This window comes from Petaurus breviceps, unplaced genomic scaffold (genome assembly GCF_028583685.1).
Source record: "Petaurus breviceps papuanus isolate PSGF00001 unplaced genomic scaffold, PetGlider_PUasm1.0 90879, whole genome shotgun sequence".
Taxonomy (NCBI): Eukaryota; Metazoa; Chordata; class Mammalia; order Diprotodontia; family Petauridae; genus Petaurus; species Petaurus breviceps.
Genome location: NW_027187368.1, coordinates 14320428 through 14338422, shown reverse-complemented (window position 1 = coordinate 14338422; position 17995 = coordinate 14320428). Strand labels below are relative to the sequence as shown.

Here is a 17995-nt window from a genome sequence, read left to right as displayed (position 1 = left end):
GTATACTAAGTGAATGCTTGTTGACTGATCTTCACAGGGAGGGGGGAAACCAAATGGTAGAAATTTCCTCATCTGAGTTTCTTAAACCAATAAAATCAAAGCTCTAGTCTCTATCCCCATCTCATCCTTTCATAAAATTTCCCTAAAGGATCAAGGAGCTAGAGGCTTTCCTCTGGGTCTTTTAACACTTCATGGATACCTGTGTAAGACTTCTTATCTCCATTCCTACTACAATCAGTTCACTGCCTTTTCCAGGCATACATGTCTTGATATCTTTTGTGATCTTTTTTTTGTTTCTTCAGTCATTGTTGGTGATATGTTGCAGGCTACCTGCCTGTCCCCCACCCCCAATTCTGATTTGGTTTTGAACTCAGCCTCATTACTTTATAGCCACAGTGTATTTATCTCATTTTATTCTTACAAACCTATGAAGGGCAATATTATTTGACCTATTTTGTAGATGAAGAAACTGAGACCCATAATTTAATTATTGAGCAATATCCAACACAGCTGGTATCAATTAATATTCATCTGTTGATGAACTGGAGCATGCTGGATTTGGAGACCAAAGATCTGGGTTTGAGACTCTGCTAACCATGTAACCTTGACCAAGTAATTTCATCTTTCTGGGCCTCATTGTGCCTATTAGTAAACTGAAGATGATAAGCCTTGTTTGGCCTCCTTTGCAGGGGTATTGGAAGGAAAGAGCTTTGTAAACCGTAAAAGCCCTGAAGAAATGTGAGCTACACAATGACTCACTAAACTACACAAGCTTTAAGTATGGAGCAGGTTCTTGTGACCTTATTCTGGGTCAGCACGTTTGGACAGAGCAGATGTTTGGACAGGAGGAGGTTGCTAGGTCTGTTTACCAGCTTGTTAATCTGCCTGGCTGGCTGGGGACAGGAAGACAGGAGTGAGAGACGGTCATTTGGATTAATTTACTAAAGACTTAAAAATGTAGAGCTGTATTTTATTGAAAAAAAATTACAAAATTCCTTTCCAGGGGATTTTCCTTGCTCAGAAGGGTTTCTTTCGGCCCCTTTGTAACAACGGAATGTGAGCAGCACAAACTCATCTTCCTGCATGCCTTCCCTTCACAGAGTAGCATCCTGAGGCAAGTCCCCTGATCAGGTTGTGACCTCTACAACAAATCACTTCTACCCTACAGGGGGAATTAAGCTCATCCTCAGAAGATGAATGTCAATGTTGAAACCAAAGTGATGAGTGGTAAGCCTGGGGTTCCTCTGTGAGGTCTCCTAACTCCCAGCCTGAACTGCCTCCACCAAAGAGAAACACAGAGGCAGAACTGGACAGGTTATCTCTCGGTGTTGAAATCTGAGAATTTTACAAGTCACCTAGCTAAAGTTTCCACCCTTGGGTAGTGCGCAGGATGACTGTATGATGCCTTAGTCATAAGAATATGCTGAGAGGGAATGACTTCCTCCAGATTTAGACAGAGCTTTGGAAGACAATCTCCCAGGTCCCACAAAAGAGATGGAAACTAGAGTGAAGGAGGATGTCAGGGGTCATTTAAGATTAAGAAGCCAGATCTGGGAGTTCTATCCAGTTGCCACTTGCATCCTGGTTGTCACACCCCATTGCCAGAGCCTCAGATCCCACTATACAAAGGAAGGCAGGCAGGAAGTAAGCACAAAGTTTCAGTCAGCACTCTGGAACCCAGATGGAGTAAAACTCATTCTAAGCAAAGTCTTAATACTGAGAGGTTGTGCTAGAGATCAGCTTATCCAAAATGGTCCTTCTGGGATGTCAGTGCACATGGGCTCTCATAAGGAGGAGAACAACAAAAGGAGGGGTGACCATGATAATGCAGAAAGGCAGGGGCAGCATGCAAACAACCAAAGGATCATCTTTGGCAAGCATGGTATAGGTTGCCAACCCTCGGCCAACAGACCTGACCCAGTTTCTCATTTGTCTGCACTATTAAGGCCACTTTAGGTTTCCATATAAATGCCTTCCACTGCTATAAAAATAGTAATGTGGGGAGCAAAGTCTAGGCTGGCCATGTATTAAAAACAGAAAAGCTGTAATCCAGGAGATCTGCTGCTCAGATTATAGAGTTAGAGCAGGAAGGGACCTTGAAAGTCACCTATGCCAACACTCTTAACATTTACAGATGGGATAAGGGTGGTCCACAGAGTTGAGGTGACTCACTCAAGGTCACACATCTTGTAAGTAGAAAAGCCGTGCCCTCTCTTCCACATTGTCACCAGTGGATACTCAGAAAACCAAGAGGGCCATTGTATCACAATGAAGGAATGCCAATTAAACAGAGGCCCCTTGAAGAGACAGCAGGATGAAGACAGAGGAGCAGGGAACTAAGGAAGACACAGGGTATTCCATTGCCTAATACTAAGGATTAGCTCAGGAATTACCCAGAAATGGACCACAAAGGCATCTCTCTTCTTGGAGGAAGCCCTTGCAATGTGAGGTATTCTGCTTTCTGGTCTCCAGCAGGTAAGATGAGAAGGCAGTCTATATCCTACAATTCAGGTGGGTTAAGACCAGACTGGACACAGTTACCCTCTTACTCCCACCCCTCTCCCCCAGCAGTTGGATGAAACAGGCTGGTGATTCGACCTCACTGTCTGGCCAGAAGAGAACACCACCAGTGGATCCATGGCCTTGATTGCTGGGGGAGAGGACAGAAGATCAGAACTCATCACGGAGCTGCGGGGGACGGTCCATGCCAAAGAAGGAGGAGGACTGGCCCCGTAAGTCCCGTTCCCGTTTCACAAAGGCAGTAAAGGAAGAGACACAGTTGCCAATGAAGTGTTCTGCCTGACCAAGGATATACAGGTCAATCTGTGCCACTTCAGGTTGCAAGGTCACCACCTTTACCTGCAGGGGGAAAAGAGGCAGAGCAGGTTAATCTGAGGAACCTGGGGTCAATTAATTTCAACAGTTTAACTAACACTAACAAAGTGCCTACTACACAGAATGTAGCAGTGCCTAGTGAAGACGGGGATGGAAAGCTGATCTAAGACATTGTCTCTGACCTCACGGAGCGTACAGTCTAGTAGGGAGGTAAGACACAAAAATAAAGAACTGCCACATATAACACATGATAAGTTCGAGGTTCTCCGGGCTTTGAATAACAGAATAGCACAGTTTTCAAAGAGTCACAGCTGCAGGAAGCTTAAAGAGTAACACTAAGCCACATGGTGGATATAAATGGGCACCGTGTGACCAATAATGTCTTGTACCTAGGGAACTCTGTGAAAGAGCAATGATTAATAAATGATTACTTTATGAAGTGACTATGTGTAATCTAGATGCCATCCTCAACAGCTCTCACCCCCTGCCCCCACCCCTCCAATATTCAAGCTGTTGCCAAGGTCTGCTGATTTCACCTCTGCAAACTCTGGAATACTTCTCTCTTCTGAGAATATCCATGACATATCCATGGCCATGACTGGTATAGGCCCTCATGACCTCATGCCTGGACTACTGTGATGGTCTGCCTGCCTCAAGTCCCCTCCCACTCCAGTCCATCCTCCACTCAGCTTAAGTGATTTCCTAAAATGCAGGTCTGATCATGTCACCCACCCCTACTCAGAAAACTTCAGTGGCTTCCTATTGCCTCCAGGATCAAATACAAACTTTGACTCGAAGGGCATTTAAAGCCCTCTGTAACCTAGTCCCCCTTATTTTCCCACTCTTCTTACACCTTACTCCCCCCAAAATGCTCCTCAATCCAGGCCCACTGACCTCCTGGCAGTTCCATGAACAAGACACTTCAGTGTCAAGCCCCAGCCTTCTCTCTGGCTGCCCCTAAGTCCTCACTAAAACCCCACCTTGCTGCAGGAAGCCTTCTGTAGCACCTCTTCAGTTCTAGCGTCTTCCTTCTTCTAACTATTTCCTATTTACCCAGTACACAGTTTATTTTGTATGTATCTGTTTGCATGTTATCTCCCTCACTTAGACTGTGAGCTCCTTGAGGGCAGGGACTGTCTTTTGCCTCTTTTTGTATCCCTAGCACTTAGCACAGTGCCTGGCATGTAGAATAAATTCTTACTGACTGACTGATGGCTGGGGTCCCAAGTTAAGCACAAGGGGATACAAAAATTGGCAAAGGATAGTCCCTGGCCTCAAGGAACTCACAATCCAATTGGGGAGATAACATGCAAACAAATATATACAAGACAAACCATATAAGGGATAAATAGGAAATAATTAAGAAGGAGAACACTAGAATGAAGAGGTATTAGGGAAAGGCTTCCTGTAAAAGACAAGGCTTAAGCTGAGAATTAAAGCAAGTTGGAGAGGTCAGTAATCAGAGCAGAGAAGAGCCTTCCAGGCATGAGTGCTCTGGATAGCCACAGAGAACTCAGGGAGTTGAGAGGGCAGTGTCTTGTTCATGGAACAGCCAGGAGGCCACTGGTGGGAAGAGCATCTGTTGGGGAAGAAGGTAGAAGGGGGCTAGGTTATAGAGGGCTTTGAATCAAAGTTTGGAAGCAACAGGAAGCCACTAGAGCATATTGAATAGGGGGATGACATGGTCAGGTCAATGCTTTAGGAAAATCACCTTAGTAGCTGAATGGAGGATGGGCTGGAGTGTCGAGAGACTTGGGGCAGGCTGACCCACCTGTGGCTATTGAAATAATGTAGGTGTGAGGTGATGAGGGTCTGTACTAGGTGGTGACACTCTCGGAGGAAAGGAGCATATTTGATGGATGTTGAAAAGGTGAAACTGACAGACCTTGGCAACAGCTTGGATGTAGGGGGGAGAGAGAGTGAAGAATCCAGGTTTTGAGCCTGAGGGGCTGGGAGACATCAATGAGGCCATGTTTGATCAGAAAAAGAATTAGGCTAGTCATTTAGTGAGAGTGGGAGAAGAGGCGGCAAGTGCTTCATGACATGACCATGGCAAGTGGTTTCTGCAAGATATCACAAGAACCAGAAAAAGATATCCCAATAAATTCAGTAGATCTTCTATGGAGACAAATGATTTCTTAAACTATCGAGGTAAAAGCATTAAAAAGGCACAAGCTAAGTACTATGTAAATTTAGTCTAAGTGGAGAAAGGCAATTTTTTCTTGGGGGTGGGGGTGGGAATAAGAGAAGGCCTTATGGAGAAGGTAGCATTTGGTCTGGGCTTGAAAGGATGAGTAAGTTTCCAACAGGTCAAGAGGGAGAAGGAGGACATTCCAGGCATAAGGAACATTGAGGGAAAGCCAGAGAGAGCAAGAGGTATCTGAAGGGCAGAAAACAGCAGTTAGGCAAGACACAGATTGTAAAAGGGAGTAACATGAGATAAAGGTGGAAAGGTAAGGGTTGGCATGAAAACACACACCAGTTTGGTATAGAAATGCATTAGACTCAACAGGGAAACAAGTGAGAAGTGGGGGAGGGCAGAGAGGAGTTAAGAGTGAAGATAATACTGAGGAGGGAATAGTCACAATCAAAACAAACTTCCTAATCCTGAAGGAAGGATTAAAATCGGGGGAAGGGAGAGAAAAGAACTAGACTCTAAGAGCCGCTTTAGCTTGCTTTTGCTTCTTAGACAACTGAGGAATGGCTGAACAAATGAATATGGATGTAAGAGACTATCACTGCATTGTAAGAAGTGATGAAAGAGACTATTTCAAAGAATCCTGAATTGTGAGAGCAGAACCAGGAAAACAATTCAAATGTGGGCAGCAACAGTGTAGAGAAGTCAGCTATGAAAAACTCAAGAACTCTCCTGAGTTTGCACTGAGGACCTTTAATGAAGTGTGTTACCTATTTCCTGACAAAGGTGAGTAATAATACAAGGCACAGAAATACATATTTTTGGACATGACCATGGCTTATCTGTTCCAATGGAAATTTTTCCCTCTTTCTTACTCATGGTTAGATTAACAGGGAAGAAGAGATCAGATGTCAAAAAAAAAAAAAAAAGAGGGCCATTTAAAAAAATGCCCAGAAGAGAACAGAAGAAAGTTCAGACAAGTAGAATAACTTAAAAAGTAACTTGTAGAATTTATTATGTACTCTTTAAAAAGGCCAGGGGTGTTAACCAGAGACTCACAATTTCACATAGAATACATTTTTCCTGTTCTCCTAGAATGTGTTGAAATACTCTTTTTTTTTTTTTGGTGTTTAAGTTCAGAATAAAAGAATAAATAGGAAAAATTAAGATAGCACCATAGTGTGGAGGGCCTTGAATGTCAGGCTTCAATGAGAGCCAGATTCAATAGTATTTTCTTTCCTATGAGGTCATGAGTGAAAATTTTTTTGGGGGAGGGCAATTAGGGTTAAGTGACTTGCCCAAGTTCACATGGCTAGTTTTTGTGTTAAGTGTCTGAGGCCAAATTTGAACTCAGGTCCTCCTGACTCCAGGGCCGGTGCTCTATTCACTGTGCCACCTCGAGGCCCCCATAAGTGAAAATTTAAAGAGCCAAGAGGGCTAATACAAAGAAACCAAATTCCACCTCATATTTGGCACAAACAAGTAGTTAGTAGACTTTTCCAATATGACACACCCATGAACTTGCCAGTTCAGCTGGTATCTGTATCTTTCTCCATTGCTACCTTCCCTCAGTCCCTCATACAACCCCTCCTCCAACCCAGCCAGGTAAATCTCCTGAACATTCCTGAAGGAATTAGGCTTTGTTCCTGCCCCTACCTTCTCCTTCACCTCTGCCTTTGCTGGAAACCTACTCTCCCTCCTTACGCCCTTCACAAACGATATCCTTTCATTAACACCCAGATCTAGTCAGAACTCTTCCAGGACAATAACAAGTTCACATTTTTAGGGTTCTTTAAGGTTTACAAAGGCCTTTCCTCACAACACCCCAGTGAGGTAAGCAAAACAATTATCATCTCCATTTTACAGAGGAGGAAAAAAAGTTCATGTAATTAGCACAAGATCACACAGCTCTTAAGAGGCAGAGTTAGGATCTGAATATTATTCTACTGATTCCCAAGTCCAGGCCTCTGTCCAATGCACCCCACTGCTTCCAGTGGCACGTGTTCCTAACTGCCTAAACAAACTCATTTAAAAATGTTTTGCTGAAGTCTGTTGGTTTTTACATCACCATCATTTCCCAAAATCTCCCTTTTCTCATAACCCTCCCTTTAAAACAAAGAAAAACAGCTGGGTAAAACTGGATACAGTGACCGTGGCAGACAGTACAGCCAATATTTCACGATTGTCCTCTCCCACATCTCTACTAAGAGAAGTGTTTTCCATTACCTGTCTTCTGGATACAAATCCTGAACAAACCTTGGCATGGTACAAACCTTGTACTATAATGTGGTTGTGTTTAAACAAGCACTTTGGTGGATGTTCTAGTTGTTTCCATGTATTAAATTTCTTTCTCTTCCACCATGACTCTAAGCTCTATGAGGCAAGGCCTATGTTTAATATGAGACAAAGACAGAAAGTCAGCATGGGGTAGTGAATAAGAACATTGGTTTGGAGTCAAGTCATACTAACCAGCGGCAGACCTAGAATCCAAACCCTCATATTTATGACTACATGGGGCAGCCTGGTGGCTCAGTGGATAAAGAGCTGGACCTGGAGTAAGGAAGAGGATTTCAAATCCAGCCTCAGACGCTAGCTGATCACTTCACTCTGTTTGCCTCAGTTTCCTCCTCTGTAAAATTAGTTGGAGAAGGAAATGACAAACCACTCAAGTATCTTTGTCAAGAAAATGCAAACAGGGTCATGAAAACTTGGATCTGACTGAAACAACTGAACAACAACTCGTGACCACAGATCCGGTGCTCCTTCCACTGTGCCAAGTTGTCTCAAAAAAAGAAAAAGTCTGTGTGCTCTAAAAAAGCAACAAACCCACCACTTGTGCAACATATCCCTAAGGAGAGGGGATGGGAGAAGAGGGCAGGACCTGGGGCTTCCAAAGCCACCTTTTTCCCTGGCATGGCACGGGCAGCCTGGGTCTGGGGACAACATTACTACCACAGATCACTTCTACTCAGAGCGCATGTGAAGGCTCTCACTACCCTAAAAGGTTGGATGGTGCAGCAATTATTGTCTCTATGTTACACAGCAGCAAAGAGGCTCAGAGACATTAAGTGACTTTGCCTAACACAGAGGTAGAGAATTCGAAAGCCAGGAATTCTTGATCAGTACTTAACACAGTGTTTGGCATAAAGGAGGTACTTCATCAATGTTGGTCGACTGATCTGCTAATTGATTAAACCAGATCTGAACTCTTGACTACAATATTTTTTCCACTCTATAATGCTGCTTCTCCATCTCTTTCTTGTATAAGAAGACACAGTCAGGTGTGGCTAGGTGGCGCAGTGAATAGAGTACAGGCCCTGGAGTCAGGAGGACCAGAGTTCAAATCCGGCCTCAGACACTTAACACTTACTACCTGTATGACCTTGGGTGAGTCACTTAACCCCAATAGCCCTGCCTTCCCCCCTGCAAAAAGCAAAAAACAAAAACAAAAAAAAGACACAGTCTGTGATTTGTGAGGAAAGGCAGGATTTACACATACGGAAACAATTAGAATGCTACAATGAGAGAATCCAGGAAAGAGCAATAAACAAGCCCTCTTGGTGGTCAGAGAGGGGGAGGATTAATGCTCAAGAATCAGACCCCTGCTTGGTCCTGGTAAGCAGGTGGAGAGAAGGAAAAACAAAGGGATGAAGGGTCAAGGAAAGCTAGAAGTAGCGGCAGTGACAAGCAGACCTGCTAACTGGGGCACAGGTTGCCACCCCCTAAGGAGCTGGTCCAGCCTTTGTCTTGTCAGCCTGTCTCCCTCCCTCACATGTCACAGTTCCATAGAAGGCACCGGGTGAGCAGGCAAAGAATAATCCCAGCTTAGTCTCTGGTCAGTTTCTAACACCATACCCCCTTCTCTCCTGGAGAACCTACCGTCCCTTTGAACAGCTGCTGAATTTCAGAGACATAGCTCTCTGAGTCTGTGGCAATGTAGATGGACTGGGCTTTTACTGTCGTCACCCAGAGCCTCAGGGCACGTTTGATCTCCTTTAGGTCTGGCAAGCACATGACCATGGTGAGAGGTGCTGCAGTGTTACGGTTGTAACCCACGCACTGAGGTGAAGCCATGAAGTGGGAGCCAGCTGTCCCATCCTTCAGCATATTACAGGCATTTTTCTAAAGAGGTAAGATGTGAGGAGGGACAGGAAGTAAGAAGAAAAGAAAGGATTACAGAGATATCACTTTCCTTCTGATGGCCCCTTTCTCTATCAAAAAAAAAAACCCCAAAACCCTTCAAAGAAAATATAAAATTTAAACTCAAAAATTTACATTCTGACAGGGAAAAAAACTAACAACACAATAAAAAAAATAATAATATACCTTCCTGTGGGCTTCCTGAATTCTTCCCTGTGAAGTTTCTGAATAGATCTGGTCAGTTTTCGTACTCTCAGGGGGCACCTGGCCTGATCTCTGCTTACCCCTCACTGCCTCCTCTATACCAGCCAGCTTGGAGGTCTCTGTGATGCTGACACTCCTGGATTCTCCATGGCAGGGAGGGTCCTGCCAAGCTGAAAAGACTCAGCACCAGCACCATATATCCATCAGCTCTGGAGCAGCCCCTTTAAGGTCAAAGAAGCTTATCCACAGAGGCCTGGCCCCAGCCTGATGCGACTGCTTGATTTAGTAAAGAGGAGTTATAATCTGCATTGACATGGTACCAAGAGCATTCTGCCCCAGTCTCTAAGAGCTTGTCTTTCACAAGAGTCCACAAGCTATCATAAGGGATTGAGGGTCAAGACTTCCATATTCTATTTTTCCCTCTGTCACTGGCCTGTTGCCTGATCTGGGGGGAAATCACATGCATGACCTCTCACTGCCTCAGTCTATCCATCTGTAAAACAGGGAGAAAAATGGTGACTGTTAGATCACAACTGAGCAGTATCCTTGGAGTTTTTTTGTTGAACGGAATTCCAGGAGGAGAATTAATAATATTATCAAATCATTAATACCAAATTAATAGCAAATCATTAATACCAAACACACTCGTGATATTCCTGCAATTGTACACACCCTTTAAGCCTGTGCTCAGGGCACTGAAAGATCCACAAGGTAAGTAGAAAAGTTACCCAGTCAGAGCCAATTCGGAGATGGACTCCAATGTAAGGCCTGATGAGATGAGCCTGGATCTGGGCCTCCCCCTTCTTTGTCATCTCGTCTGACCACACCATGTACTTTTGCAGTGCCCTGTGTTCTTCCAACACTGGAAACTGGGCTGGAGCTCCAGGCAGGGCAAGCACTGGGTGTTTATCTGGGGGAAACCTAGGAGGGAGAAGAGGGCAGGCTGAGTCACAGGCACAGCTACTTCAGTGGACAGGGATGGAGGGAAAAGACATGAACCTACAGCATACCCCCACAGGAAATGGATGAAGTTGCGCCATGACCTCAGACCAGCTGAAAAGTCGCACCACATGCAACAAGCACGAGAGATTTTGAAATCCCAACGAACTGATAAGAGTGCTAGGTGCAGAGCTCAAAGCGTTATTGTCTGTGGCTTGGAATTTACAATCCTGTCTGCTTGTTTTATAATTAAAAATTTATAGTGGAGTCTTCTAACCTTGTGAATGTCATGTTGGCTCCCAATCTGTGGTGCTGTAATTCACTCCTGGGTGTGGCGCCGGCCAGAGCTTTGGGCCTTATACTCAGCAAATAATGAACATACTTCAGCTGTACGGACAAGTGGCTGCCTTTAGAGAAGAAATGGGTTTTGCTCAGGGCCTCATTGAATGCGACCATGTAGAACAAGTCTACAACTCTTCTTCAACTAAGACCACTTTTAACTTGAGAAAGATTAAAAAAAATATATTCCTAAAAAGACCAGATTGGCTTCTTTTCAAAATGAAGAAAGAACTATTTCTTTCTTTTATTGAATTACACTCATTTGTAGGCACCAGAAGCAGCAGGGATATTACCTAGGACCAGGTACAATATCACCAATTCCATCCATCTCAGATACCTCTAAAAGAAGACTAACTGACATTTATAAAACCACAGAAACCAGTATTTCAGAGCTGGAGGGATTTTTAAAACATAGTGTCAGAGATGGGAGGGACCTTGGAAGTCATCTAATTCAACCCCCTTCATTTAAGACAGCAAATTTTGGAAATTCCATGTTCTTATCAGATCTGGAATATGTCACTCACTAGCTGGACTTGGCCCAGTGAATGAAGGAATAAAATGACCAAGCAGGGCAGAGACCCACTGTCTTACAAGAAATGCCAATATAGTTCTCTTGTTTAGGAATATGTCATCTAGAATAGATTGATCAAGTTTTTTTTTTTCTGATATGGATGCAAAGTGGATTTTTGGGAAGCAATCCTGAATAATGACCATGAGATCCATGGTCTTTCTTTATTTGTCCTAGCCCTGATTATCTTCTGGCTGAACCATTATGGTCATCGTATGATTGTTTTTGGAACCTTTTATCACAGGCTACCACAAATGGCATTCTCCCTCCTCTCCTCTAATCCCTACAATACCTCTCCCTTAAAGACTACGTTATTATTTTAAACAATAACAATGACTCACATTTAAATAGTATTTTACAGTTTATAAAATTCTTTCCCTGAAACAACTCTATGAGGAAGGTAACACAAATGTTATTATCATCCATATTTTGTAGATGAGGAAACTGATGCTTAAAGAAGAAGGAAAGGAGGAAGAAGAGGAGGAGGAGGAAGTAGAGGCATCAATTACATTTCTATAGTACTTTTAAAGCCTCGAAAGGTGAAATAACTTGCCTATAGTTCCACTCCTAATAACAGAAGAGCTAGAACTCAAACCCAGGTCTCCTAACTCCTAGAGTTCTATAATCTGCAATCTTTCAGACACCATGGTGCATCATTATTACAAACTCCTCCAATTTTACCTCTACAGATGTATTTGCTGACCTCTTTATCAAATTTCATGCCCACTACAGAACCTCAGAATGGCTCCTCTCCAAAGAGGCCATTCTTTGTCCTGAAAAGGCATCTATCTGTCTGTTTATCAATCAGTCTATCTATGTATCTATCTGCCTGTGTCTATTTATGTAAACACATATGTGCATATACCTACATGTGTGTGTACACACACTTATCACAGACTCCCCCATGGGGCCAGGTGGCTATAGGCACAAACCACAATAAAAACATTTCTATGTAAATCCAAGGAGTGACAGTGGAGTAATGACGCTAGTTAAAAGCAAACACACAACAGAACTTGAATACCCAAATGAGCTGCTTCTCCCAAAGCAAACCCCCTGGGAGGTCATACTTATTCTAAGAAGGCTCATGAAGTATCCGTGCTCACTTGGCAGGCTTCTTTAGAATTTCCTCAATGGAAGCAAATCTCCCATTTGGGGAAGAGAGGGGGACAGGGTGCATGCGTTAGCTTTTTGTAAATGCCCAAGAGTCATTTGGAGCTGAGTACAAAGGAAGAGATAGCAATGATGTACAGAAATTCAGTCTGGGTCAGAAATGAAGTATGACTATAAAATAATAAGACAGGTTTTTTTTTTTTTTGGTGGGGGGCCCATGGCCCTGAAGTCTATTCCCAAAGAAGAGTTCAGGCTTGTGAGCTGTGGTGCTTTTAAAGAATGATAATGTATTTGCATCCTGGCTCTAGTGTTTACTAGCTGTGTGACTATGACCCAGACACAAATTCTCTTTGCCTCTGTCTGTTCCCCTTCAAAATGGGAACAATGATACATGCACAGCCTAGCTCACAGAGCTGTGAGGAAAATACTTTGTAAACTTTAAAATTCTGTATAAATGTGAGTGATTGTTACAAGTTCTGATGTATTTATTAAAAAAGAAACAAAAACCACTCTCCAATTCAGTCCTTACAGGAGCCATGATTTCACTGACACGGACACTCTCAACACTGTCCACCTCTACCCCTCTGATTCTCAGTAGACAATGTTCATAAGGTGTTGTGGCAAAGGCCAGCTTTCTCATGGTATATCTCTTTGACTTAGCATGGCTGGTCTCAGACCACAGACACACAGCCAAGTGCTGGGCCCATCCTCAGTTTTTCCAGCTTCACTGGGGAAGCCTTTGGGAACCCAAGCCTTTCACCACACCATCATACTATAATGAGGCAGCAGGGGATTTTAGTGGGACATCTCTTCATTTAAAACCAATAAAAAGGAGGAAGTTTGATAGTCATACATTTCTCTGCCTCAGTTTGTACTGAGTCGGAAACACTGCTCTGGCCATCTGACTCAAGGGCGTTAGTTTAAGAACAGGGTTTAGTGGTTTAAGAACTATACTTCTATCTGCCCCACACGACACCCCTTCTTTCTGCTTCTCCCAAGCCTTCCTGTCCTTCACAGACCAGAACCAGACTTTCTGAATGAAGACCATTCTAGGCCTCTTGATCCTTCCTTTGTCTGCCTCCTGCAATATATATTATCTTTACCACCATAAGGCATTTAGCTCTGGCCATTTTGGATTACTTAAGTTTTCCCACCCTAACTCAATGTAAAGTCCTTGAAAGCTGGGACCATGAAGTTCTCTGCTCTTCTATGTCTCTCCTAGCACCTAATGTCTAACATTTGATAAATATCTGTCTGTCCACTTAACCTACTTTTTCTGCTATATGTCTGAGGGCACTTATTAATTACACTGCATCTGATGATTACCAGGGTGACATCATTTTCTTAGCTGAGGCTGAAATTTTTTTCTCATATAGAAGCAGCTTCCAATCTTCTGAAGAGGAAGGTTAACTGGCAAGTGATTCTCACGCTTTGACCAGGAAACCCAGATTCACGTGATCATGAAATGTTCGTTTTATGATAGTCTTTATCAGGGGATAAACTATTGCTCAACCCTACAGCAGGTCAACGTCCCATGATGTGAGACTGTGAAATGGGAACGGATCAGACAGCAAATACTCTCTGGACACTGGTCCTTTGCTGTGGGTTATGCTTTGCTCTCTGGGTCTCACAGGTTCAACAGATGTGGGGGCTACCTCTTCAATCCCAAGTAACTATGTGTTATAGGGATGGAATGGTGAGGCAGAACTGGGCTCTGGCCAGTTACTGACCTCTATCTCTAACACCTGATTGCCCCAACCTGTCTCTATTCCCACCCTCACTCTGAATACCTTTGGATCCAATGGTCCTTGTAGGAAGAGCTGAAGGCAATACCACCAAAAAGTTCCGATCTATTGAAATTGACATTGAACTGATCCCAGAATGGACCAAAGGGGTTCCCTTCCTGCAAAACAACATATTCAGTCAGTTGCTTGGATGAGTAGGAGCTAGGAACTAAGTGGACAAATGGAGCTGGGACTCGAAAAGACAAAAGGAACAGACTAGGGCAGGGCTGTGTGTGGAGATGACAAGAGATCTAATTCCAGGTGACAACGAACGTCTGAATGGCCTGAACAAAGGTAAGTAAATACAAAGCATACGTAAAAACATACAAAATAATTTCGAAAGGAAGTTGGTGTTAACAATTGAGGCTTGGGGTGGGGAAGGGGATCAGGAAAGACCTTATATAGGAGGTGGCATTCATCTGTGCTTTCAAGGAATGCATTCAAGACATGGGGAGGGAGGAATCTGAGCAAAGGCATGGGAACGGGACTGAAAACACTGCATGTGGGAACTGCGGGTCAGTCTGATTGGAATGGGAAGTGTATAAAGTCTAAATTTATCAGTAAGGCTCCGAAGGGCATCACATACTGCTCACCCCTATAGGTTGACAATCTCCAAAAGGCAATACAAACTGCCCAAACAAACATTTTATCAAGTACCTACTGTAAGCAATTAGATTGGATTTGAGCCCTGGACTTGAATGACTTCTAACCATTACAGTAATTTGCAGTCAACACAATCACAAAATGTTGGGACTGGAAGGGACCCTTATGGATTGTTTAATCCAACTCCCTCATGTTATAGAGGCAGGACCAGAGAGAGGGGGTGACATTTAAAGTCATGCAGTGGTAGAAATAAGCCTGGGACCTAGATTCCCTGACCATTTGTCTGGTACTCTTCCCACCATATTTCATATGGCATATTTCTGTATGCTGGATGATATTTTTAAGGAACCACAGTGGAACCCAGCAGAAGGAATATTTCTTCTAACTACATTTGGCCTGAGGAAAAGAAGCAGGAAGGAAGAGCACACAAAAGATGCATAAGTAGAAAGTACAGCAGGTTTTAGGTGTGAATAAAGGGAGTGAAGGTCAAGCATCCAAGGACCCACCTTCATGGGGCAGGTTTTCTTGTCAGCACTCCGCTGGGCTGCAACATCAAAGCAGTAGGCCACTCGATTCTCAGGGGGCCAGTGGGTTGGGGCCAACTTTTCCATGAACCTTTCCAAGCTGATGACCCGATGATATTCCTTGAGTGGCTCTAACTTGAAGTATGTCTCATAGGACACATGCAGCTATAAGAATGGAAGAGAGGGATAGAAAGATTGTGGGAAAGAGAAGTGGGACAAAGAAAGAGAGAAGATTCAAGACAGAAAAGAGACATAACAGAGAAAGCGAAAGAAAAGGGAAGAATTGGGGAGAGGGAAAATAAGGGGAGAAAATGAAGAGAGGGGGAAAAGAGTGATTTAGGGGTCACTTTGATTCTTTTGAAGGAGGAATCACTTCCTGCCCACCTTTTTCCATGAGTAGATGCCATCTCTTAGAGGAAATTGAAAAGTAGCCATTGCTATGTTTTTGTCTATAGGCATTGCTAGCCTATATCTAGGTTAACTCATTAAAAATATAGTGCTAGTGAGCCATGAGTCTGAACTTAATGTAAGCTGGCTAAGTTCTACCTTGGCTCATGGTTACAGACTAACCTAATACCATTTCATCTTTGCAGCATATGTCACAAAGAAGGTGAGATGAGAATGAGAATGGTCCAGTGGAACCCATTCATACTATAGGGAAAAGAGATTCAATCACAGTTCCTTAAGATAGAACAAGATACTGGGGAAAAGAACATATGCTTGCAATCTCTGGGGTGGATCCAGTCAGGTGGTCAAAAACCACAGTTTTTTGAGAGCATCTCACAGACCCAGCATGGAATTTGTAAATTCCCTCAAAATCTTGAATGGCAGGGTTAAGGCTGAGGCAGAACCTAGGACTCACATTTGTGTATGGAGGTTTGTGATGCTGGTATTCAATCCATGGTGGGACAGCCAGGGTCCGGTTCAGCAGTTTTGCAAATGCCAAGGAGCCCAAGAAGTGATCTGCCTGGTTCCCAAACCGCCCTGGAAACATGACAAACAGTTCAGGTATGCACAAAATAAGTATTTAATGTTTGTGGAATAAAAGTGAGCTAAAAAAATCATAAGAACCAGAAGGAACCTTAAGAGAGTATTTCTGACTCTCTTAATTTACAAATGGGGAAACTGAGGCCCAGAGAAGTGGGCCTTGTCACTTGTTCAAAGTCACAGTAATAAGTAGAAAAGTCAGGATTTTAATTCAGATCTTTTGATTCCAAATCCAGTTCTCTTTCCACCGGGATTGATTTTCAGTTGCCAAGAGTTCTTATCTCTAGGGTGGAAGAATGGGGGAAGATAAGAAAATGCTTAATTAAGAAAATTATAGCTACTTCATGGCTAACTGTTCCAAGCTCTGGAAACCTAAAGTTATAGCTGGAGGTCTGCCACTGATCCACTGTGTGACTTTGGTCAAGTCATTTCTTCTCTGGGTCTCAGTTTTCCCATCTGCAAAATGGAGGGGCAGGGGTTAAAGTCCCTTCAACTTAAAGATTCTGGCAATCCATGTTTCCTGGCAATTCCTCTATAGGAGAAACATCCCTGGGCTATTTTCTAGGGAGGAAGGGACTGGGGCTTGGCAGTAGAGAAGGAACTCCTAGCTGGTGCAAAGGAGCAGGCGAGAGAGCGTAACCTCATCATCTGCAACATTAATCTTCAACATCTGCATAGTTGGGGCAGGGCCTGGAGACAACCACTCCCTAGGTGGCCAAAGAGGGCTAAAGGGCCGTCTGGGGGGGAGAGGAGGGGGCTATCTGGGAACACTGGTCAGGTCCTCCCAGGGAGCTGAAATGGACGAGCTGGGCTGCAACAGTGGGGTCCTTATCCCCCTGGGACCAGAGTGGACTAGTCGGGGCCACAGGGCAGACTCCCGAGGCCACGATGGACTAGTCCAGTCCCCGGGTAGACTGAGTCAGGATCTGAAGCCGAATAACCTGGTGGGAGCTAGAGGTGCTATAGTGGACAGGTCCGACACCATAGAGAGGCTCATCTCCCTCCCCCGCCTCCCCACCGGAGAGTGGATTGGTCCGGGGCCAGGCTCCACATCCCTGGACTCGTGCCTGATATCGCAGGACAGCCGAGAGGAGCCCAGCAGGGGGCGCCCGGCCCAGGAGGCCTTACCCATGCAGGGACAGTAGAGCAGGTAGCCGGCGGGGTCCCAGGCATGGGCCAGGACCCGCGCGGGCAGCAGGAGCCCGAGTAGGGGCAGGAGGAGCGCCCACGCCGCAGGGACCATGGCTGTCCACGGCTGCAGGGTACCAGCCCGCCTGTCGCGCTCCCACCAGGCTTCGCGCGCCGCCCCGCCCGCGCCCTTCTATCCGTCCGACGCGACCATAGAGATCCCGCGGCACCGCCCCCGCTCCTCCCCCCTCCTCTCGGCGGTCCGAGCGCCCGCTCGCGCGGCTCCCAGAATGCACCGCACAATGGCCCGACCGCCGCCACTACCGGGGCCTGACCGGGCCTGGCGGAGCCGGAGCGCGGCCCGCCCCGGAGCGCGGGGGTCCCGAACGCGGTGAGTGAGGAGCGTGAGCAGGGGGAGCGAGACCGGCGAGCCCTCCCGGGGAGCGCCAGGGCCAAGGCTGGGTGGGTAGAGCCGGCTAACGACCGAGCTCCGTCCCCGCCCCCGCCCCGTTCCGCGCTCCCCACAGGGGGGGGAGGGCCCGGTAAACCCCGGCCCGGGGGGGGGGGGGGAAGAGGAAGGAGGGGGAGACCCGGATAATTCTCCTGCGCGGGAGAGGGAAGCGAAGGCCCGGCCCCTTAGACCCCCGAAGAGGGGGAGCGAGGACCGGAAAGCTCTCGCCCTCCTTATTCTCCCCCC

At 45.2% G+C, this 17995-nt stretch overlaps 2 protein-coding genes across 4 annotated transcripts in view; one reads left to right on the top strand and one right to left on the bottom strand.

Moving 5' to 3' along the window:
* Positions 1 to 949: 949 nt before the first annotated feature.
* Positions 950 to 17492, bottom strand: POFUT1 (protein O-fucosyltransferase 1). Its single transcript, XM_069073927.1, has 7 exons — positions 17299 to 17492; positions 16046 to 16167; positions 15166 to 15348; positions 14063 to 14175; positions 10045 to 10237; positions 8852 to 9094; positions 950 to 2859 (listed from the first exon to the last, which is right to left on the bottom strand). Exons 1-7 carry the CDS (start codon positions 17411 to 17413, stop codon positions 2671 to 2673), a joined length of 1158 nt encoding a protein of 385 aa, XP_068930028.1. The 5' UTR covers positions 17414 to 17492; the 3' UTR covers positions 950 to 2670.
* A 70-nt stretch (positions 17493 to 17562) lies between these two features.
* Positions 17563 to 17995, top strand: part of PLAGL2 (PLAG1 like zinc finger 2) — a 16449-nt gene continuing 16016 nt past the window's right edge. For 2 of the 3 annotated variants that reach the window (XR_011165571.1, XM_069073925.1), the window contains exon 1: positions 17563 to 17689. The gene's annotated coding sequence lies outside the window, so the exon portion shown is untranslated. Of the gene's footprint in view, positions 17761 to 17995 lie in introns of all 3 variants that reach the window. The other variant, XM_069073926.1, reaches the window with a different exon arrangement.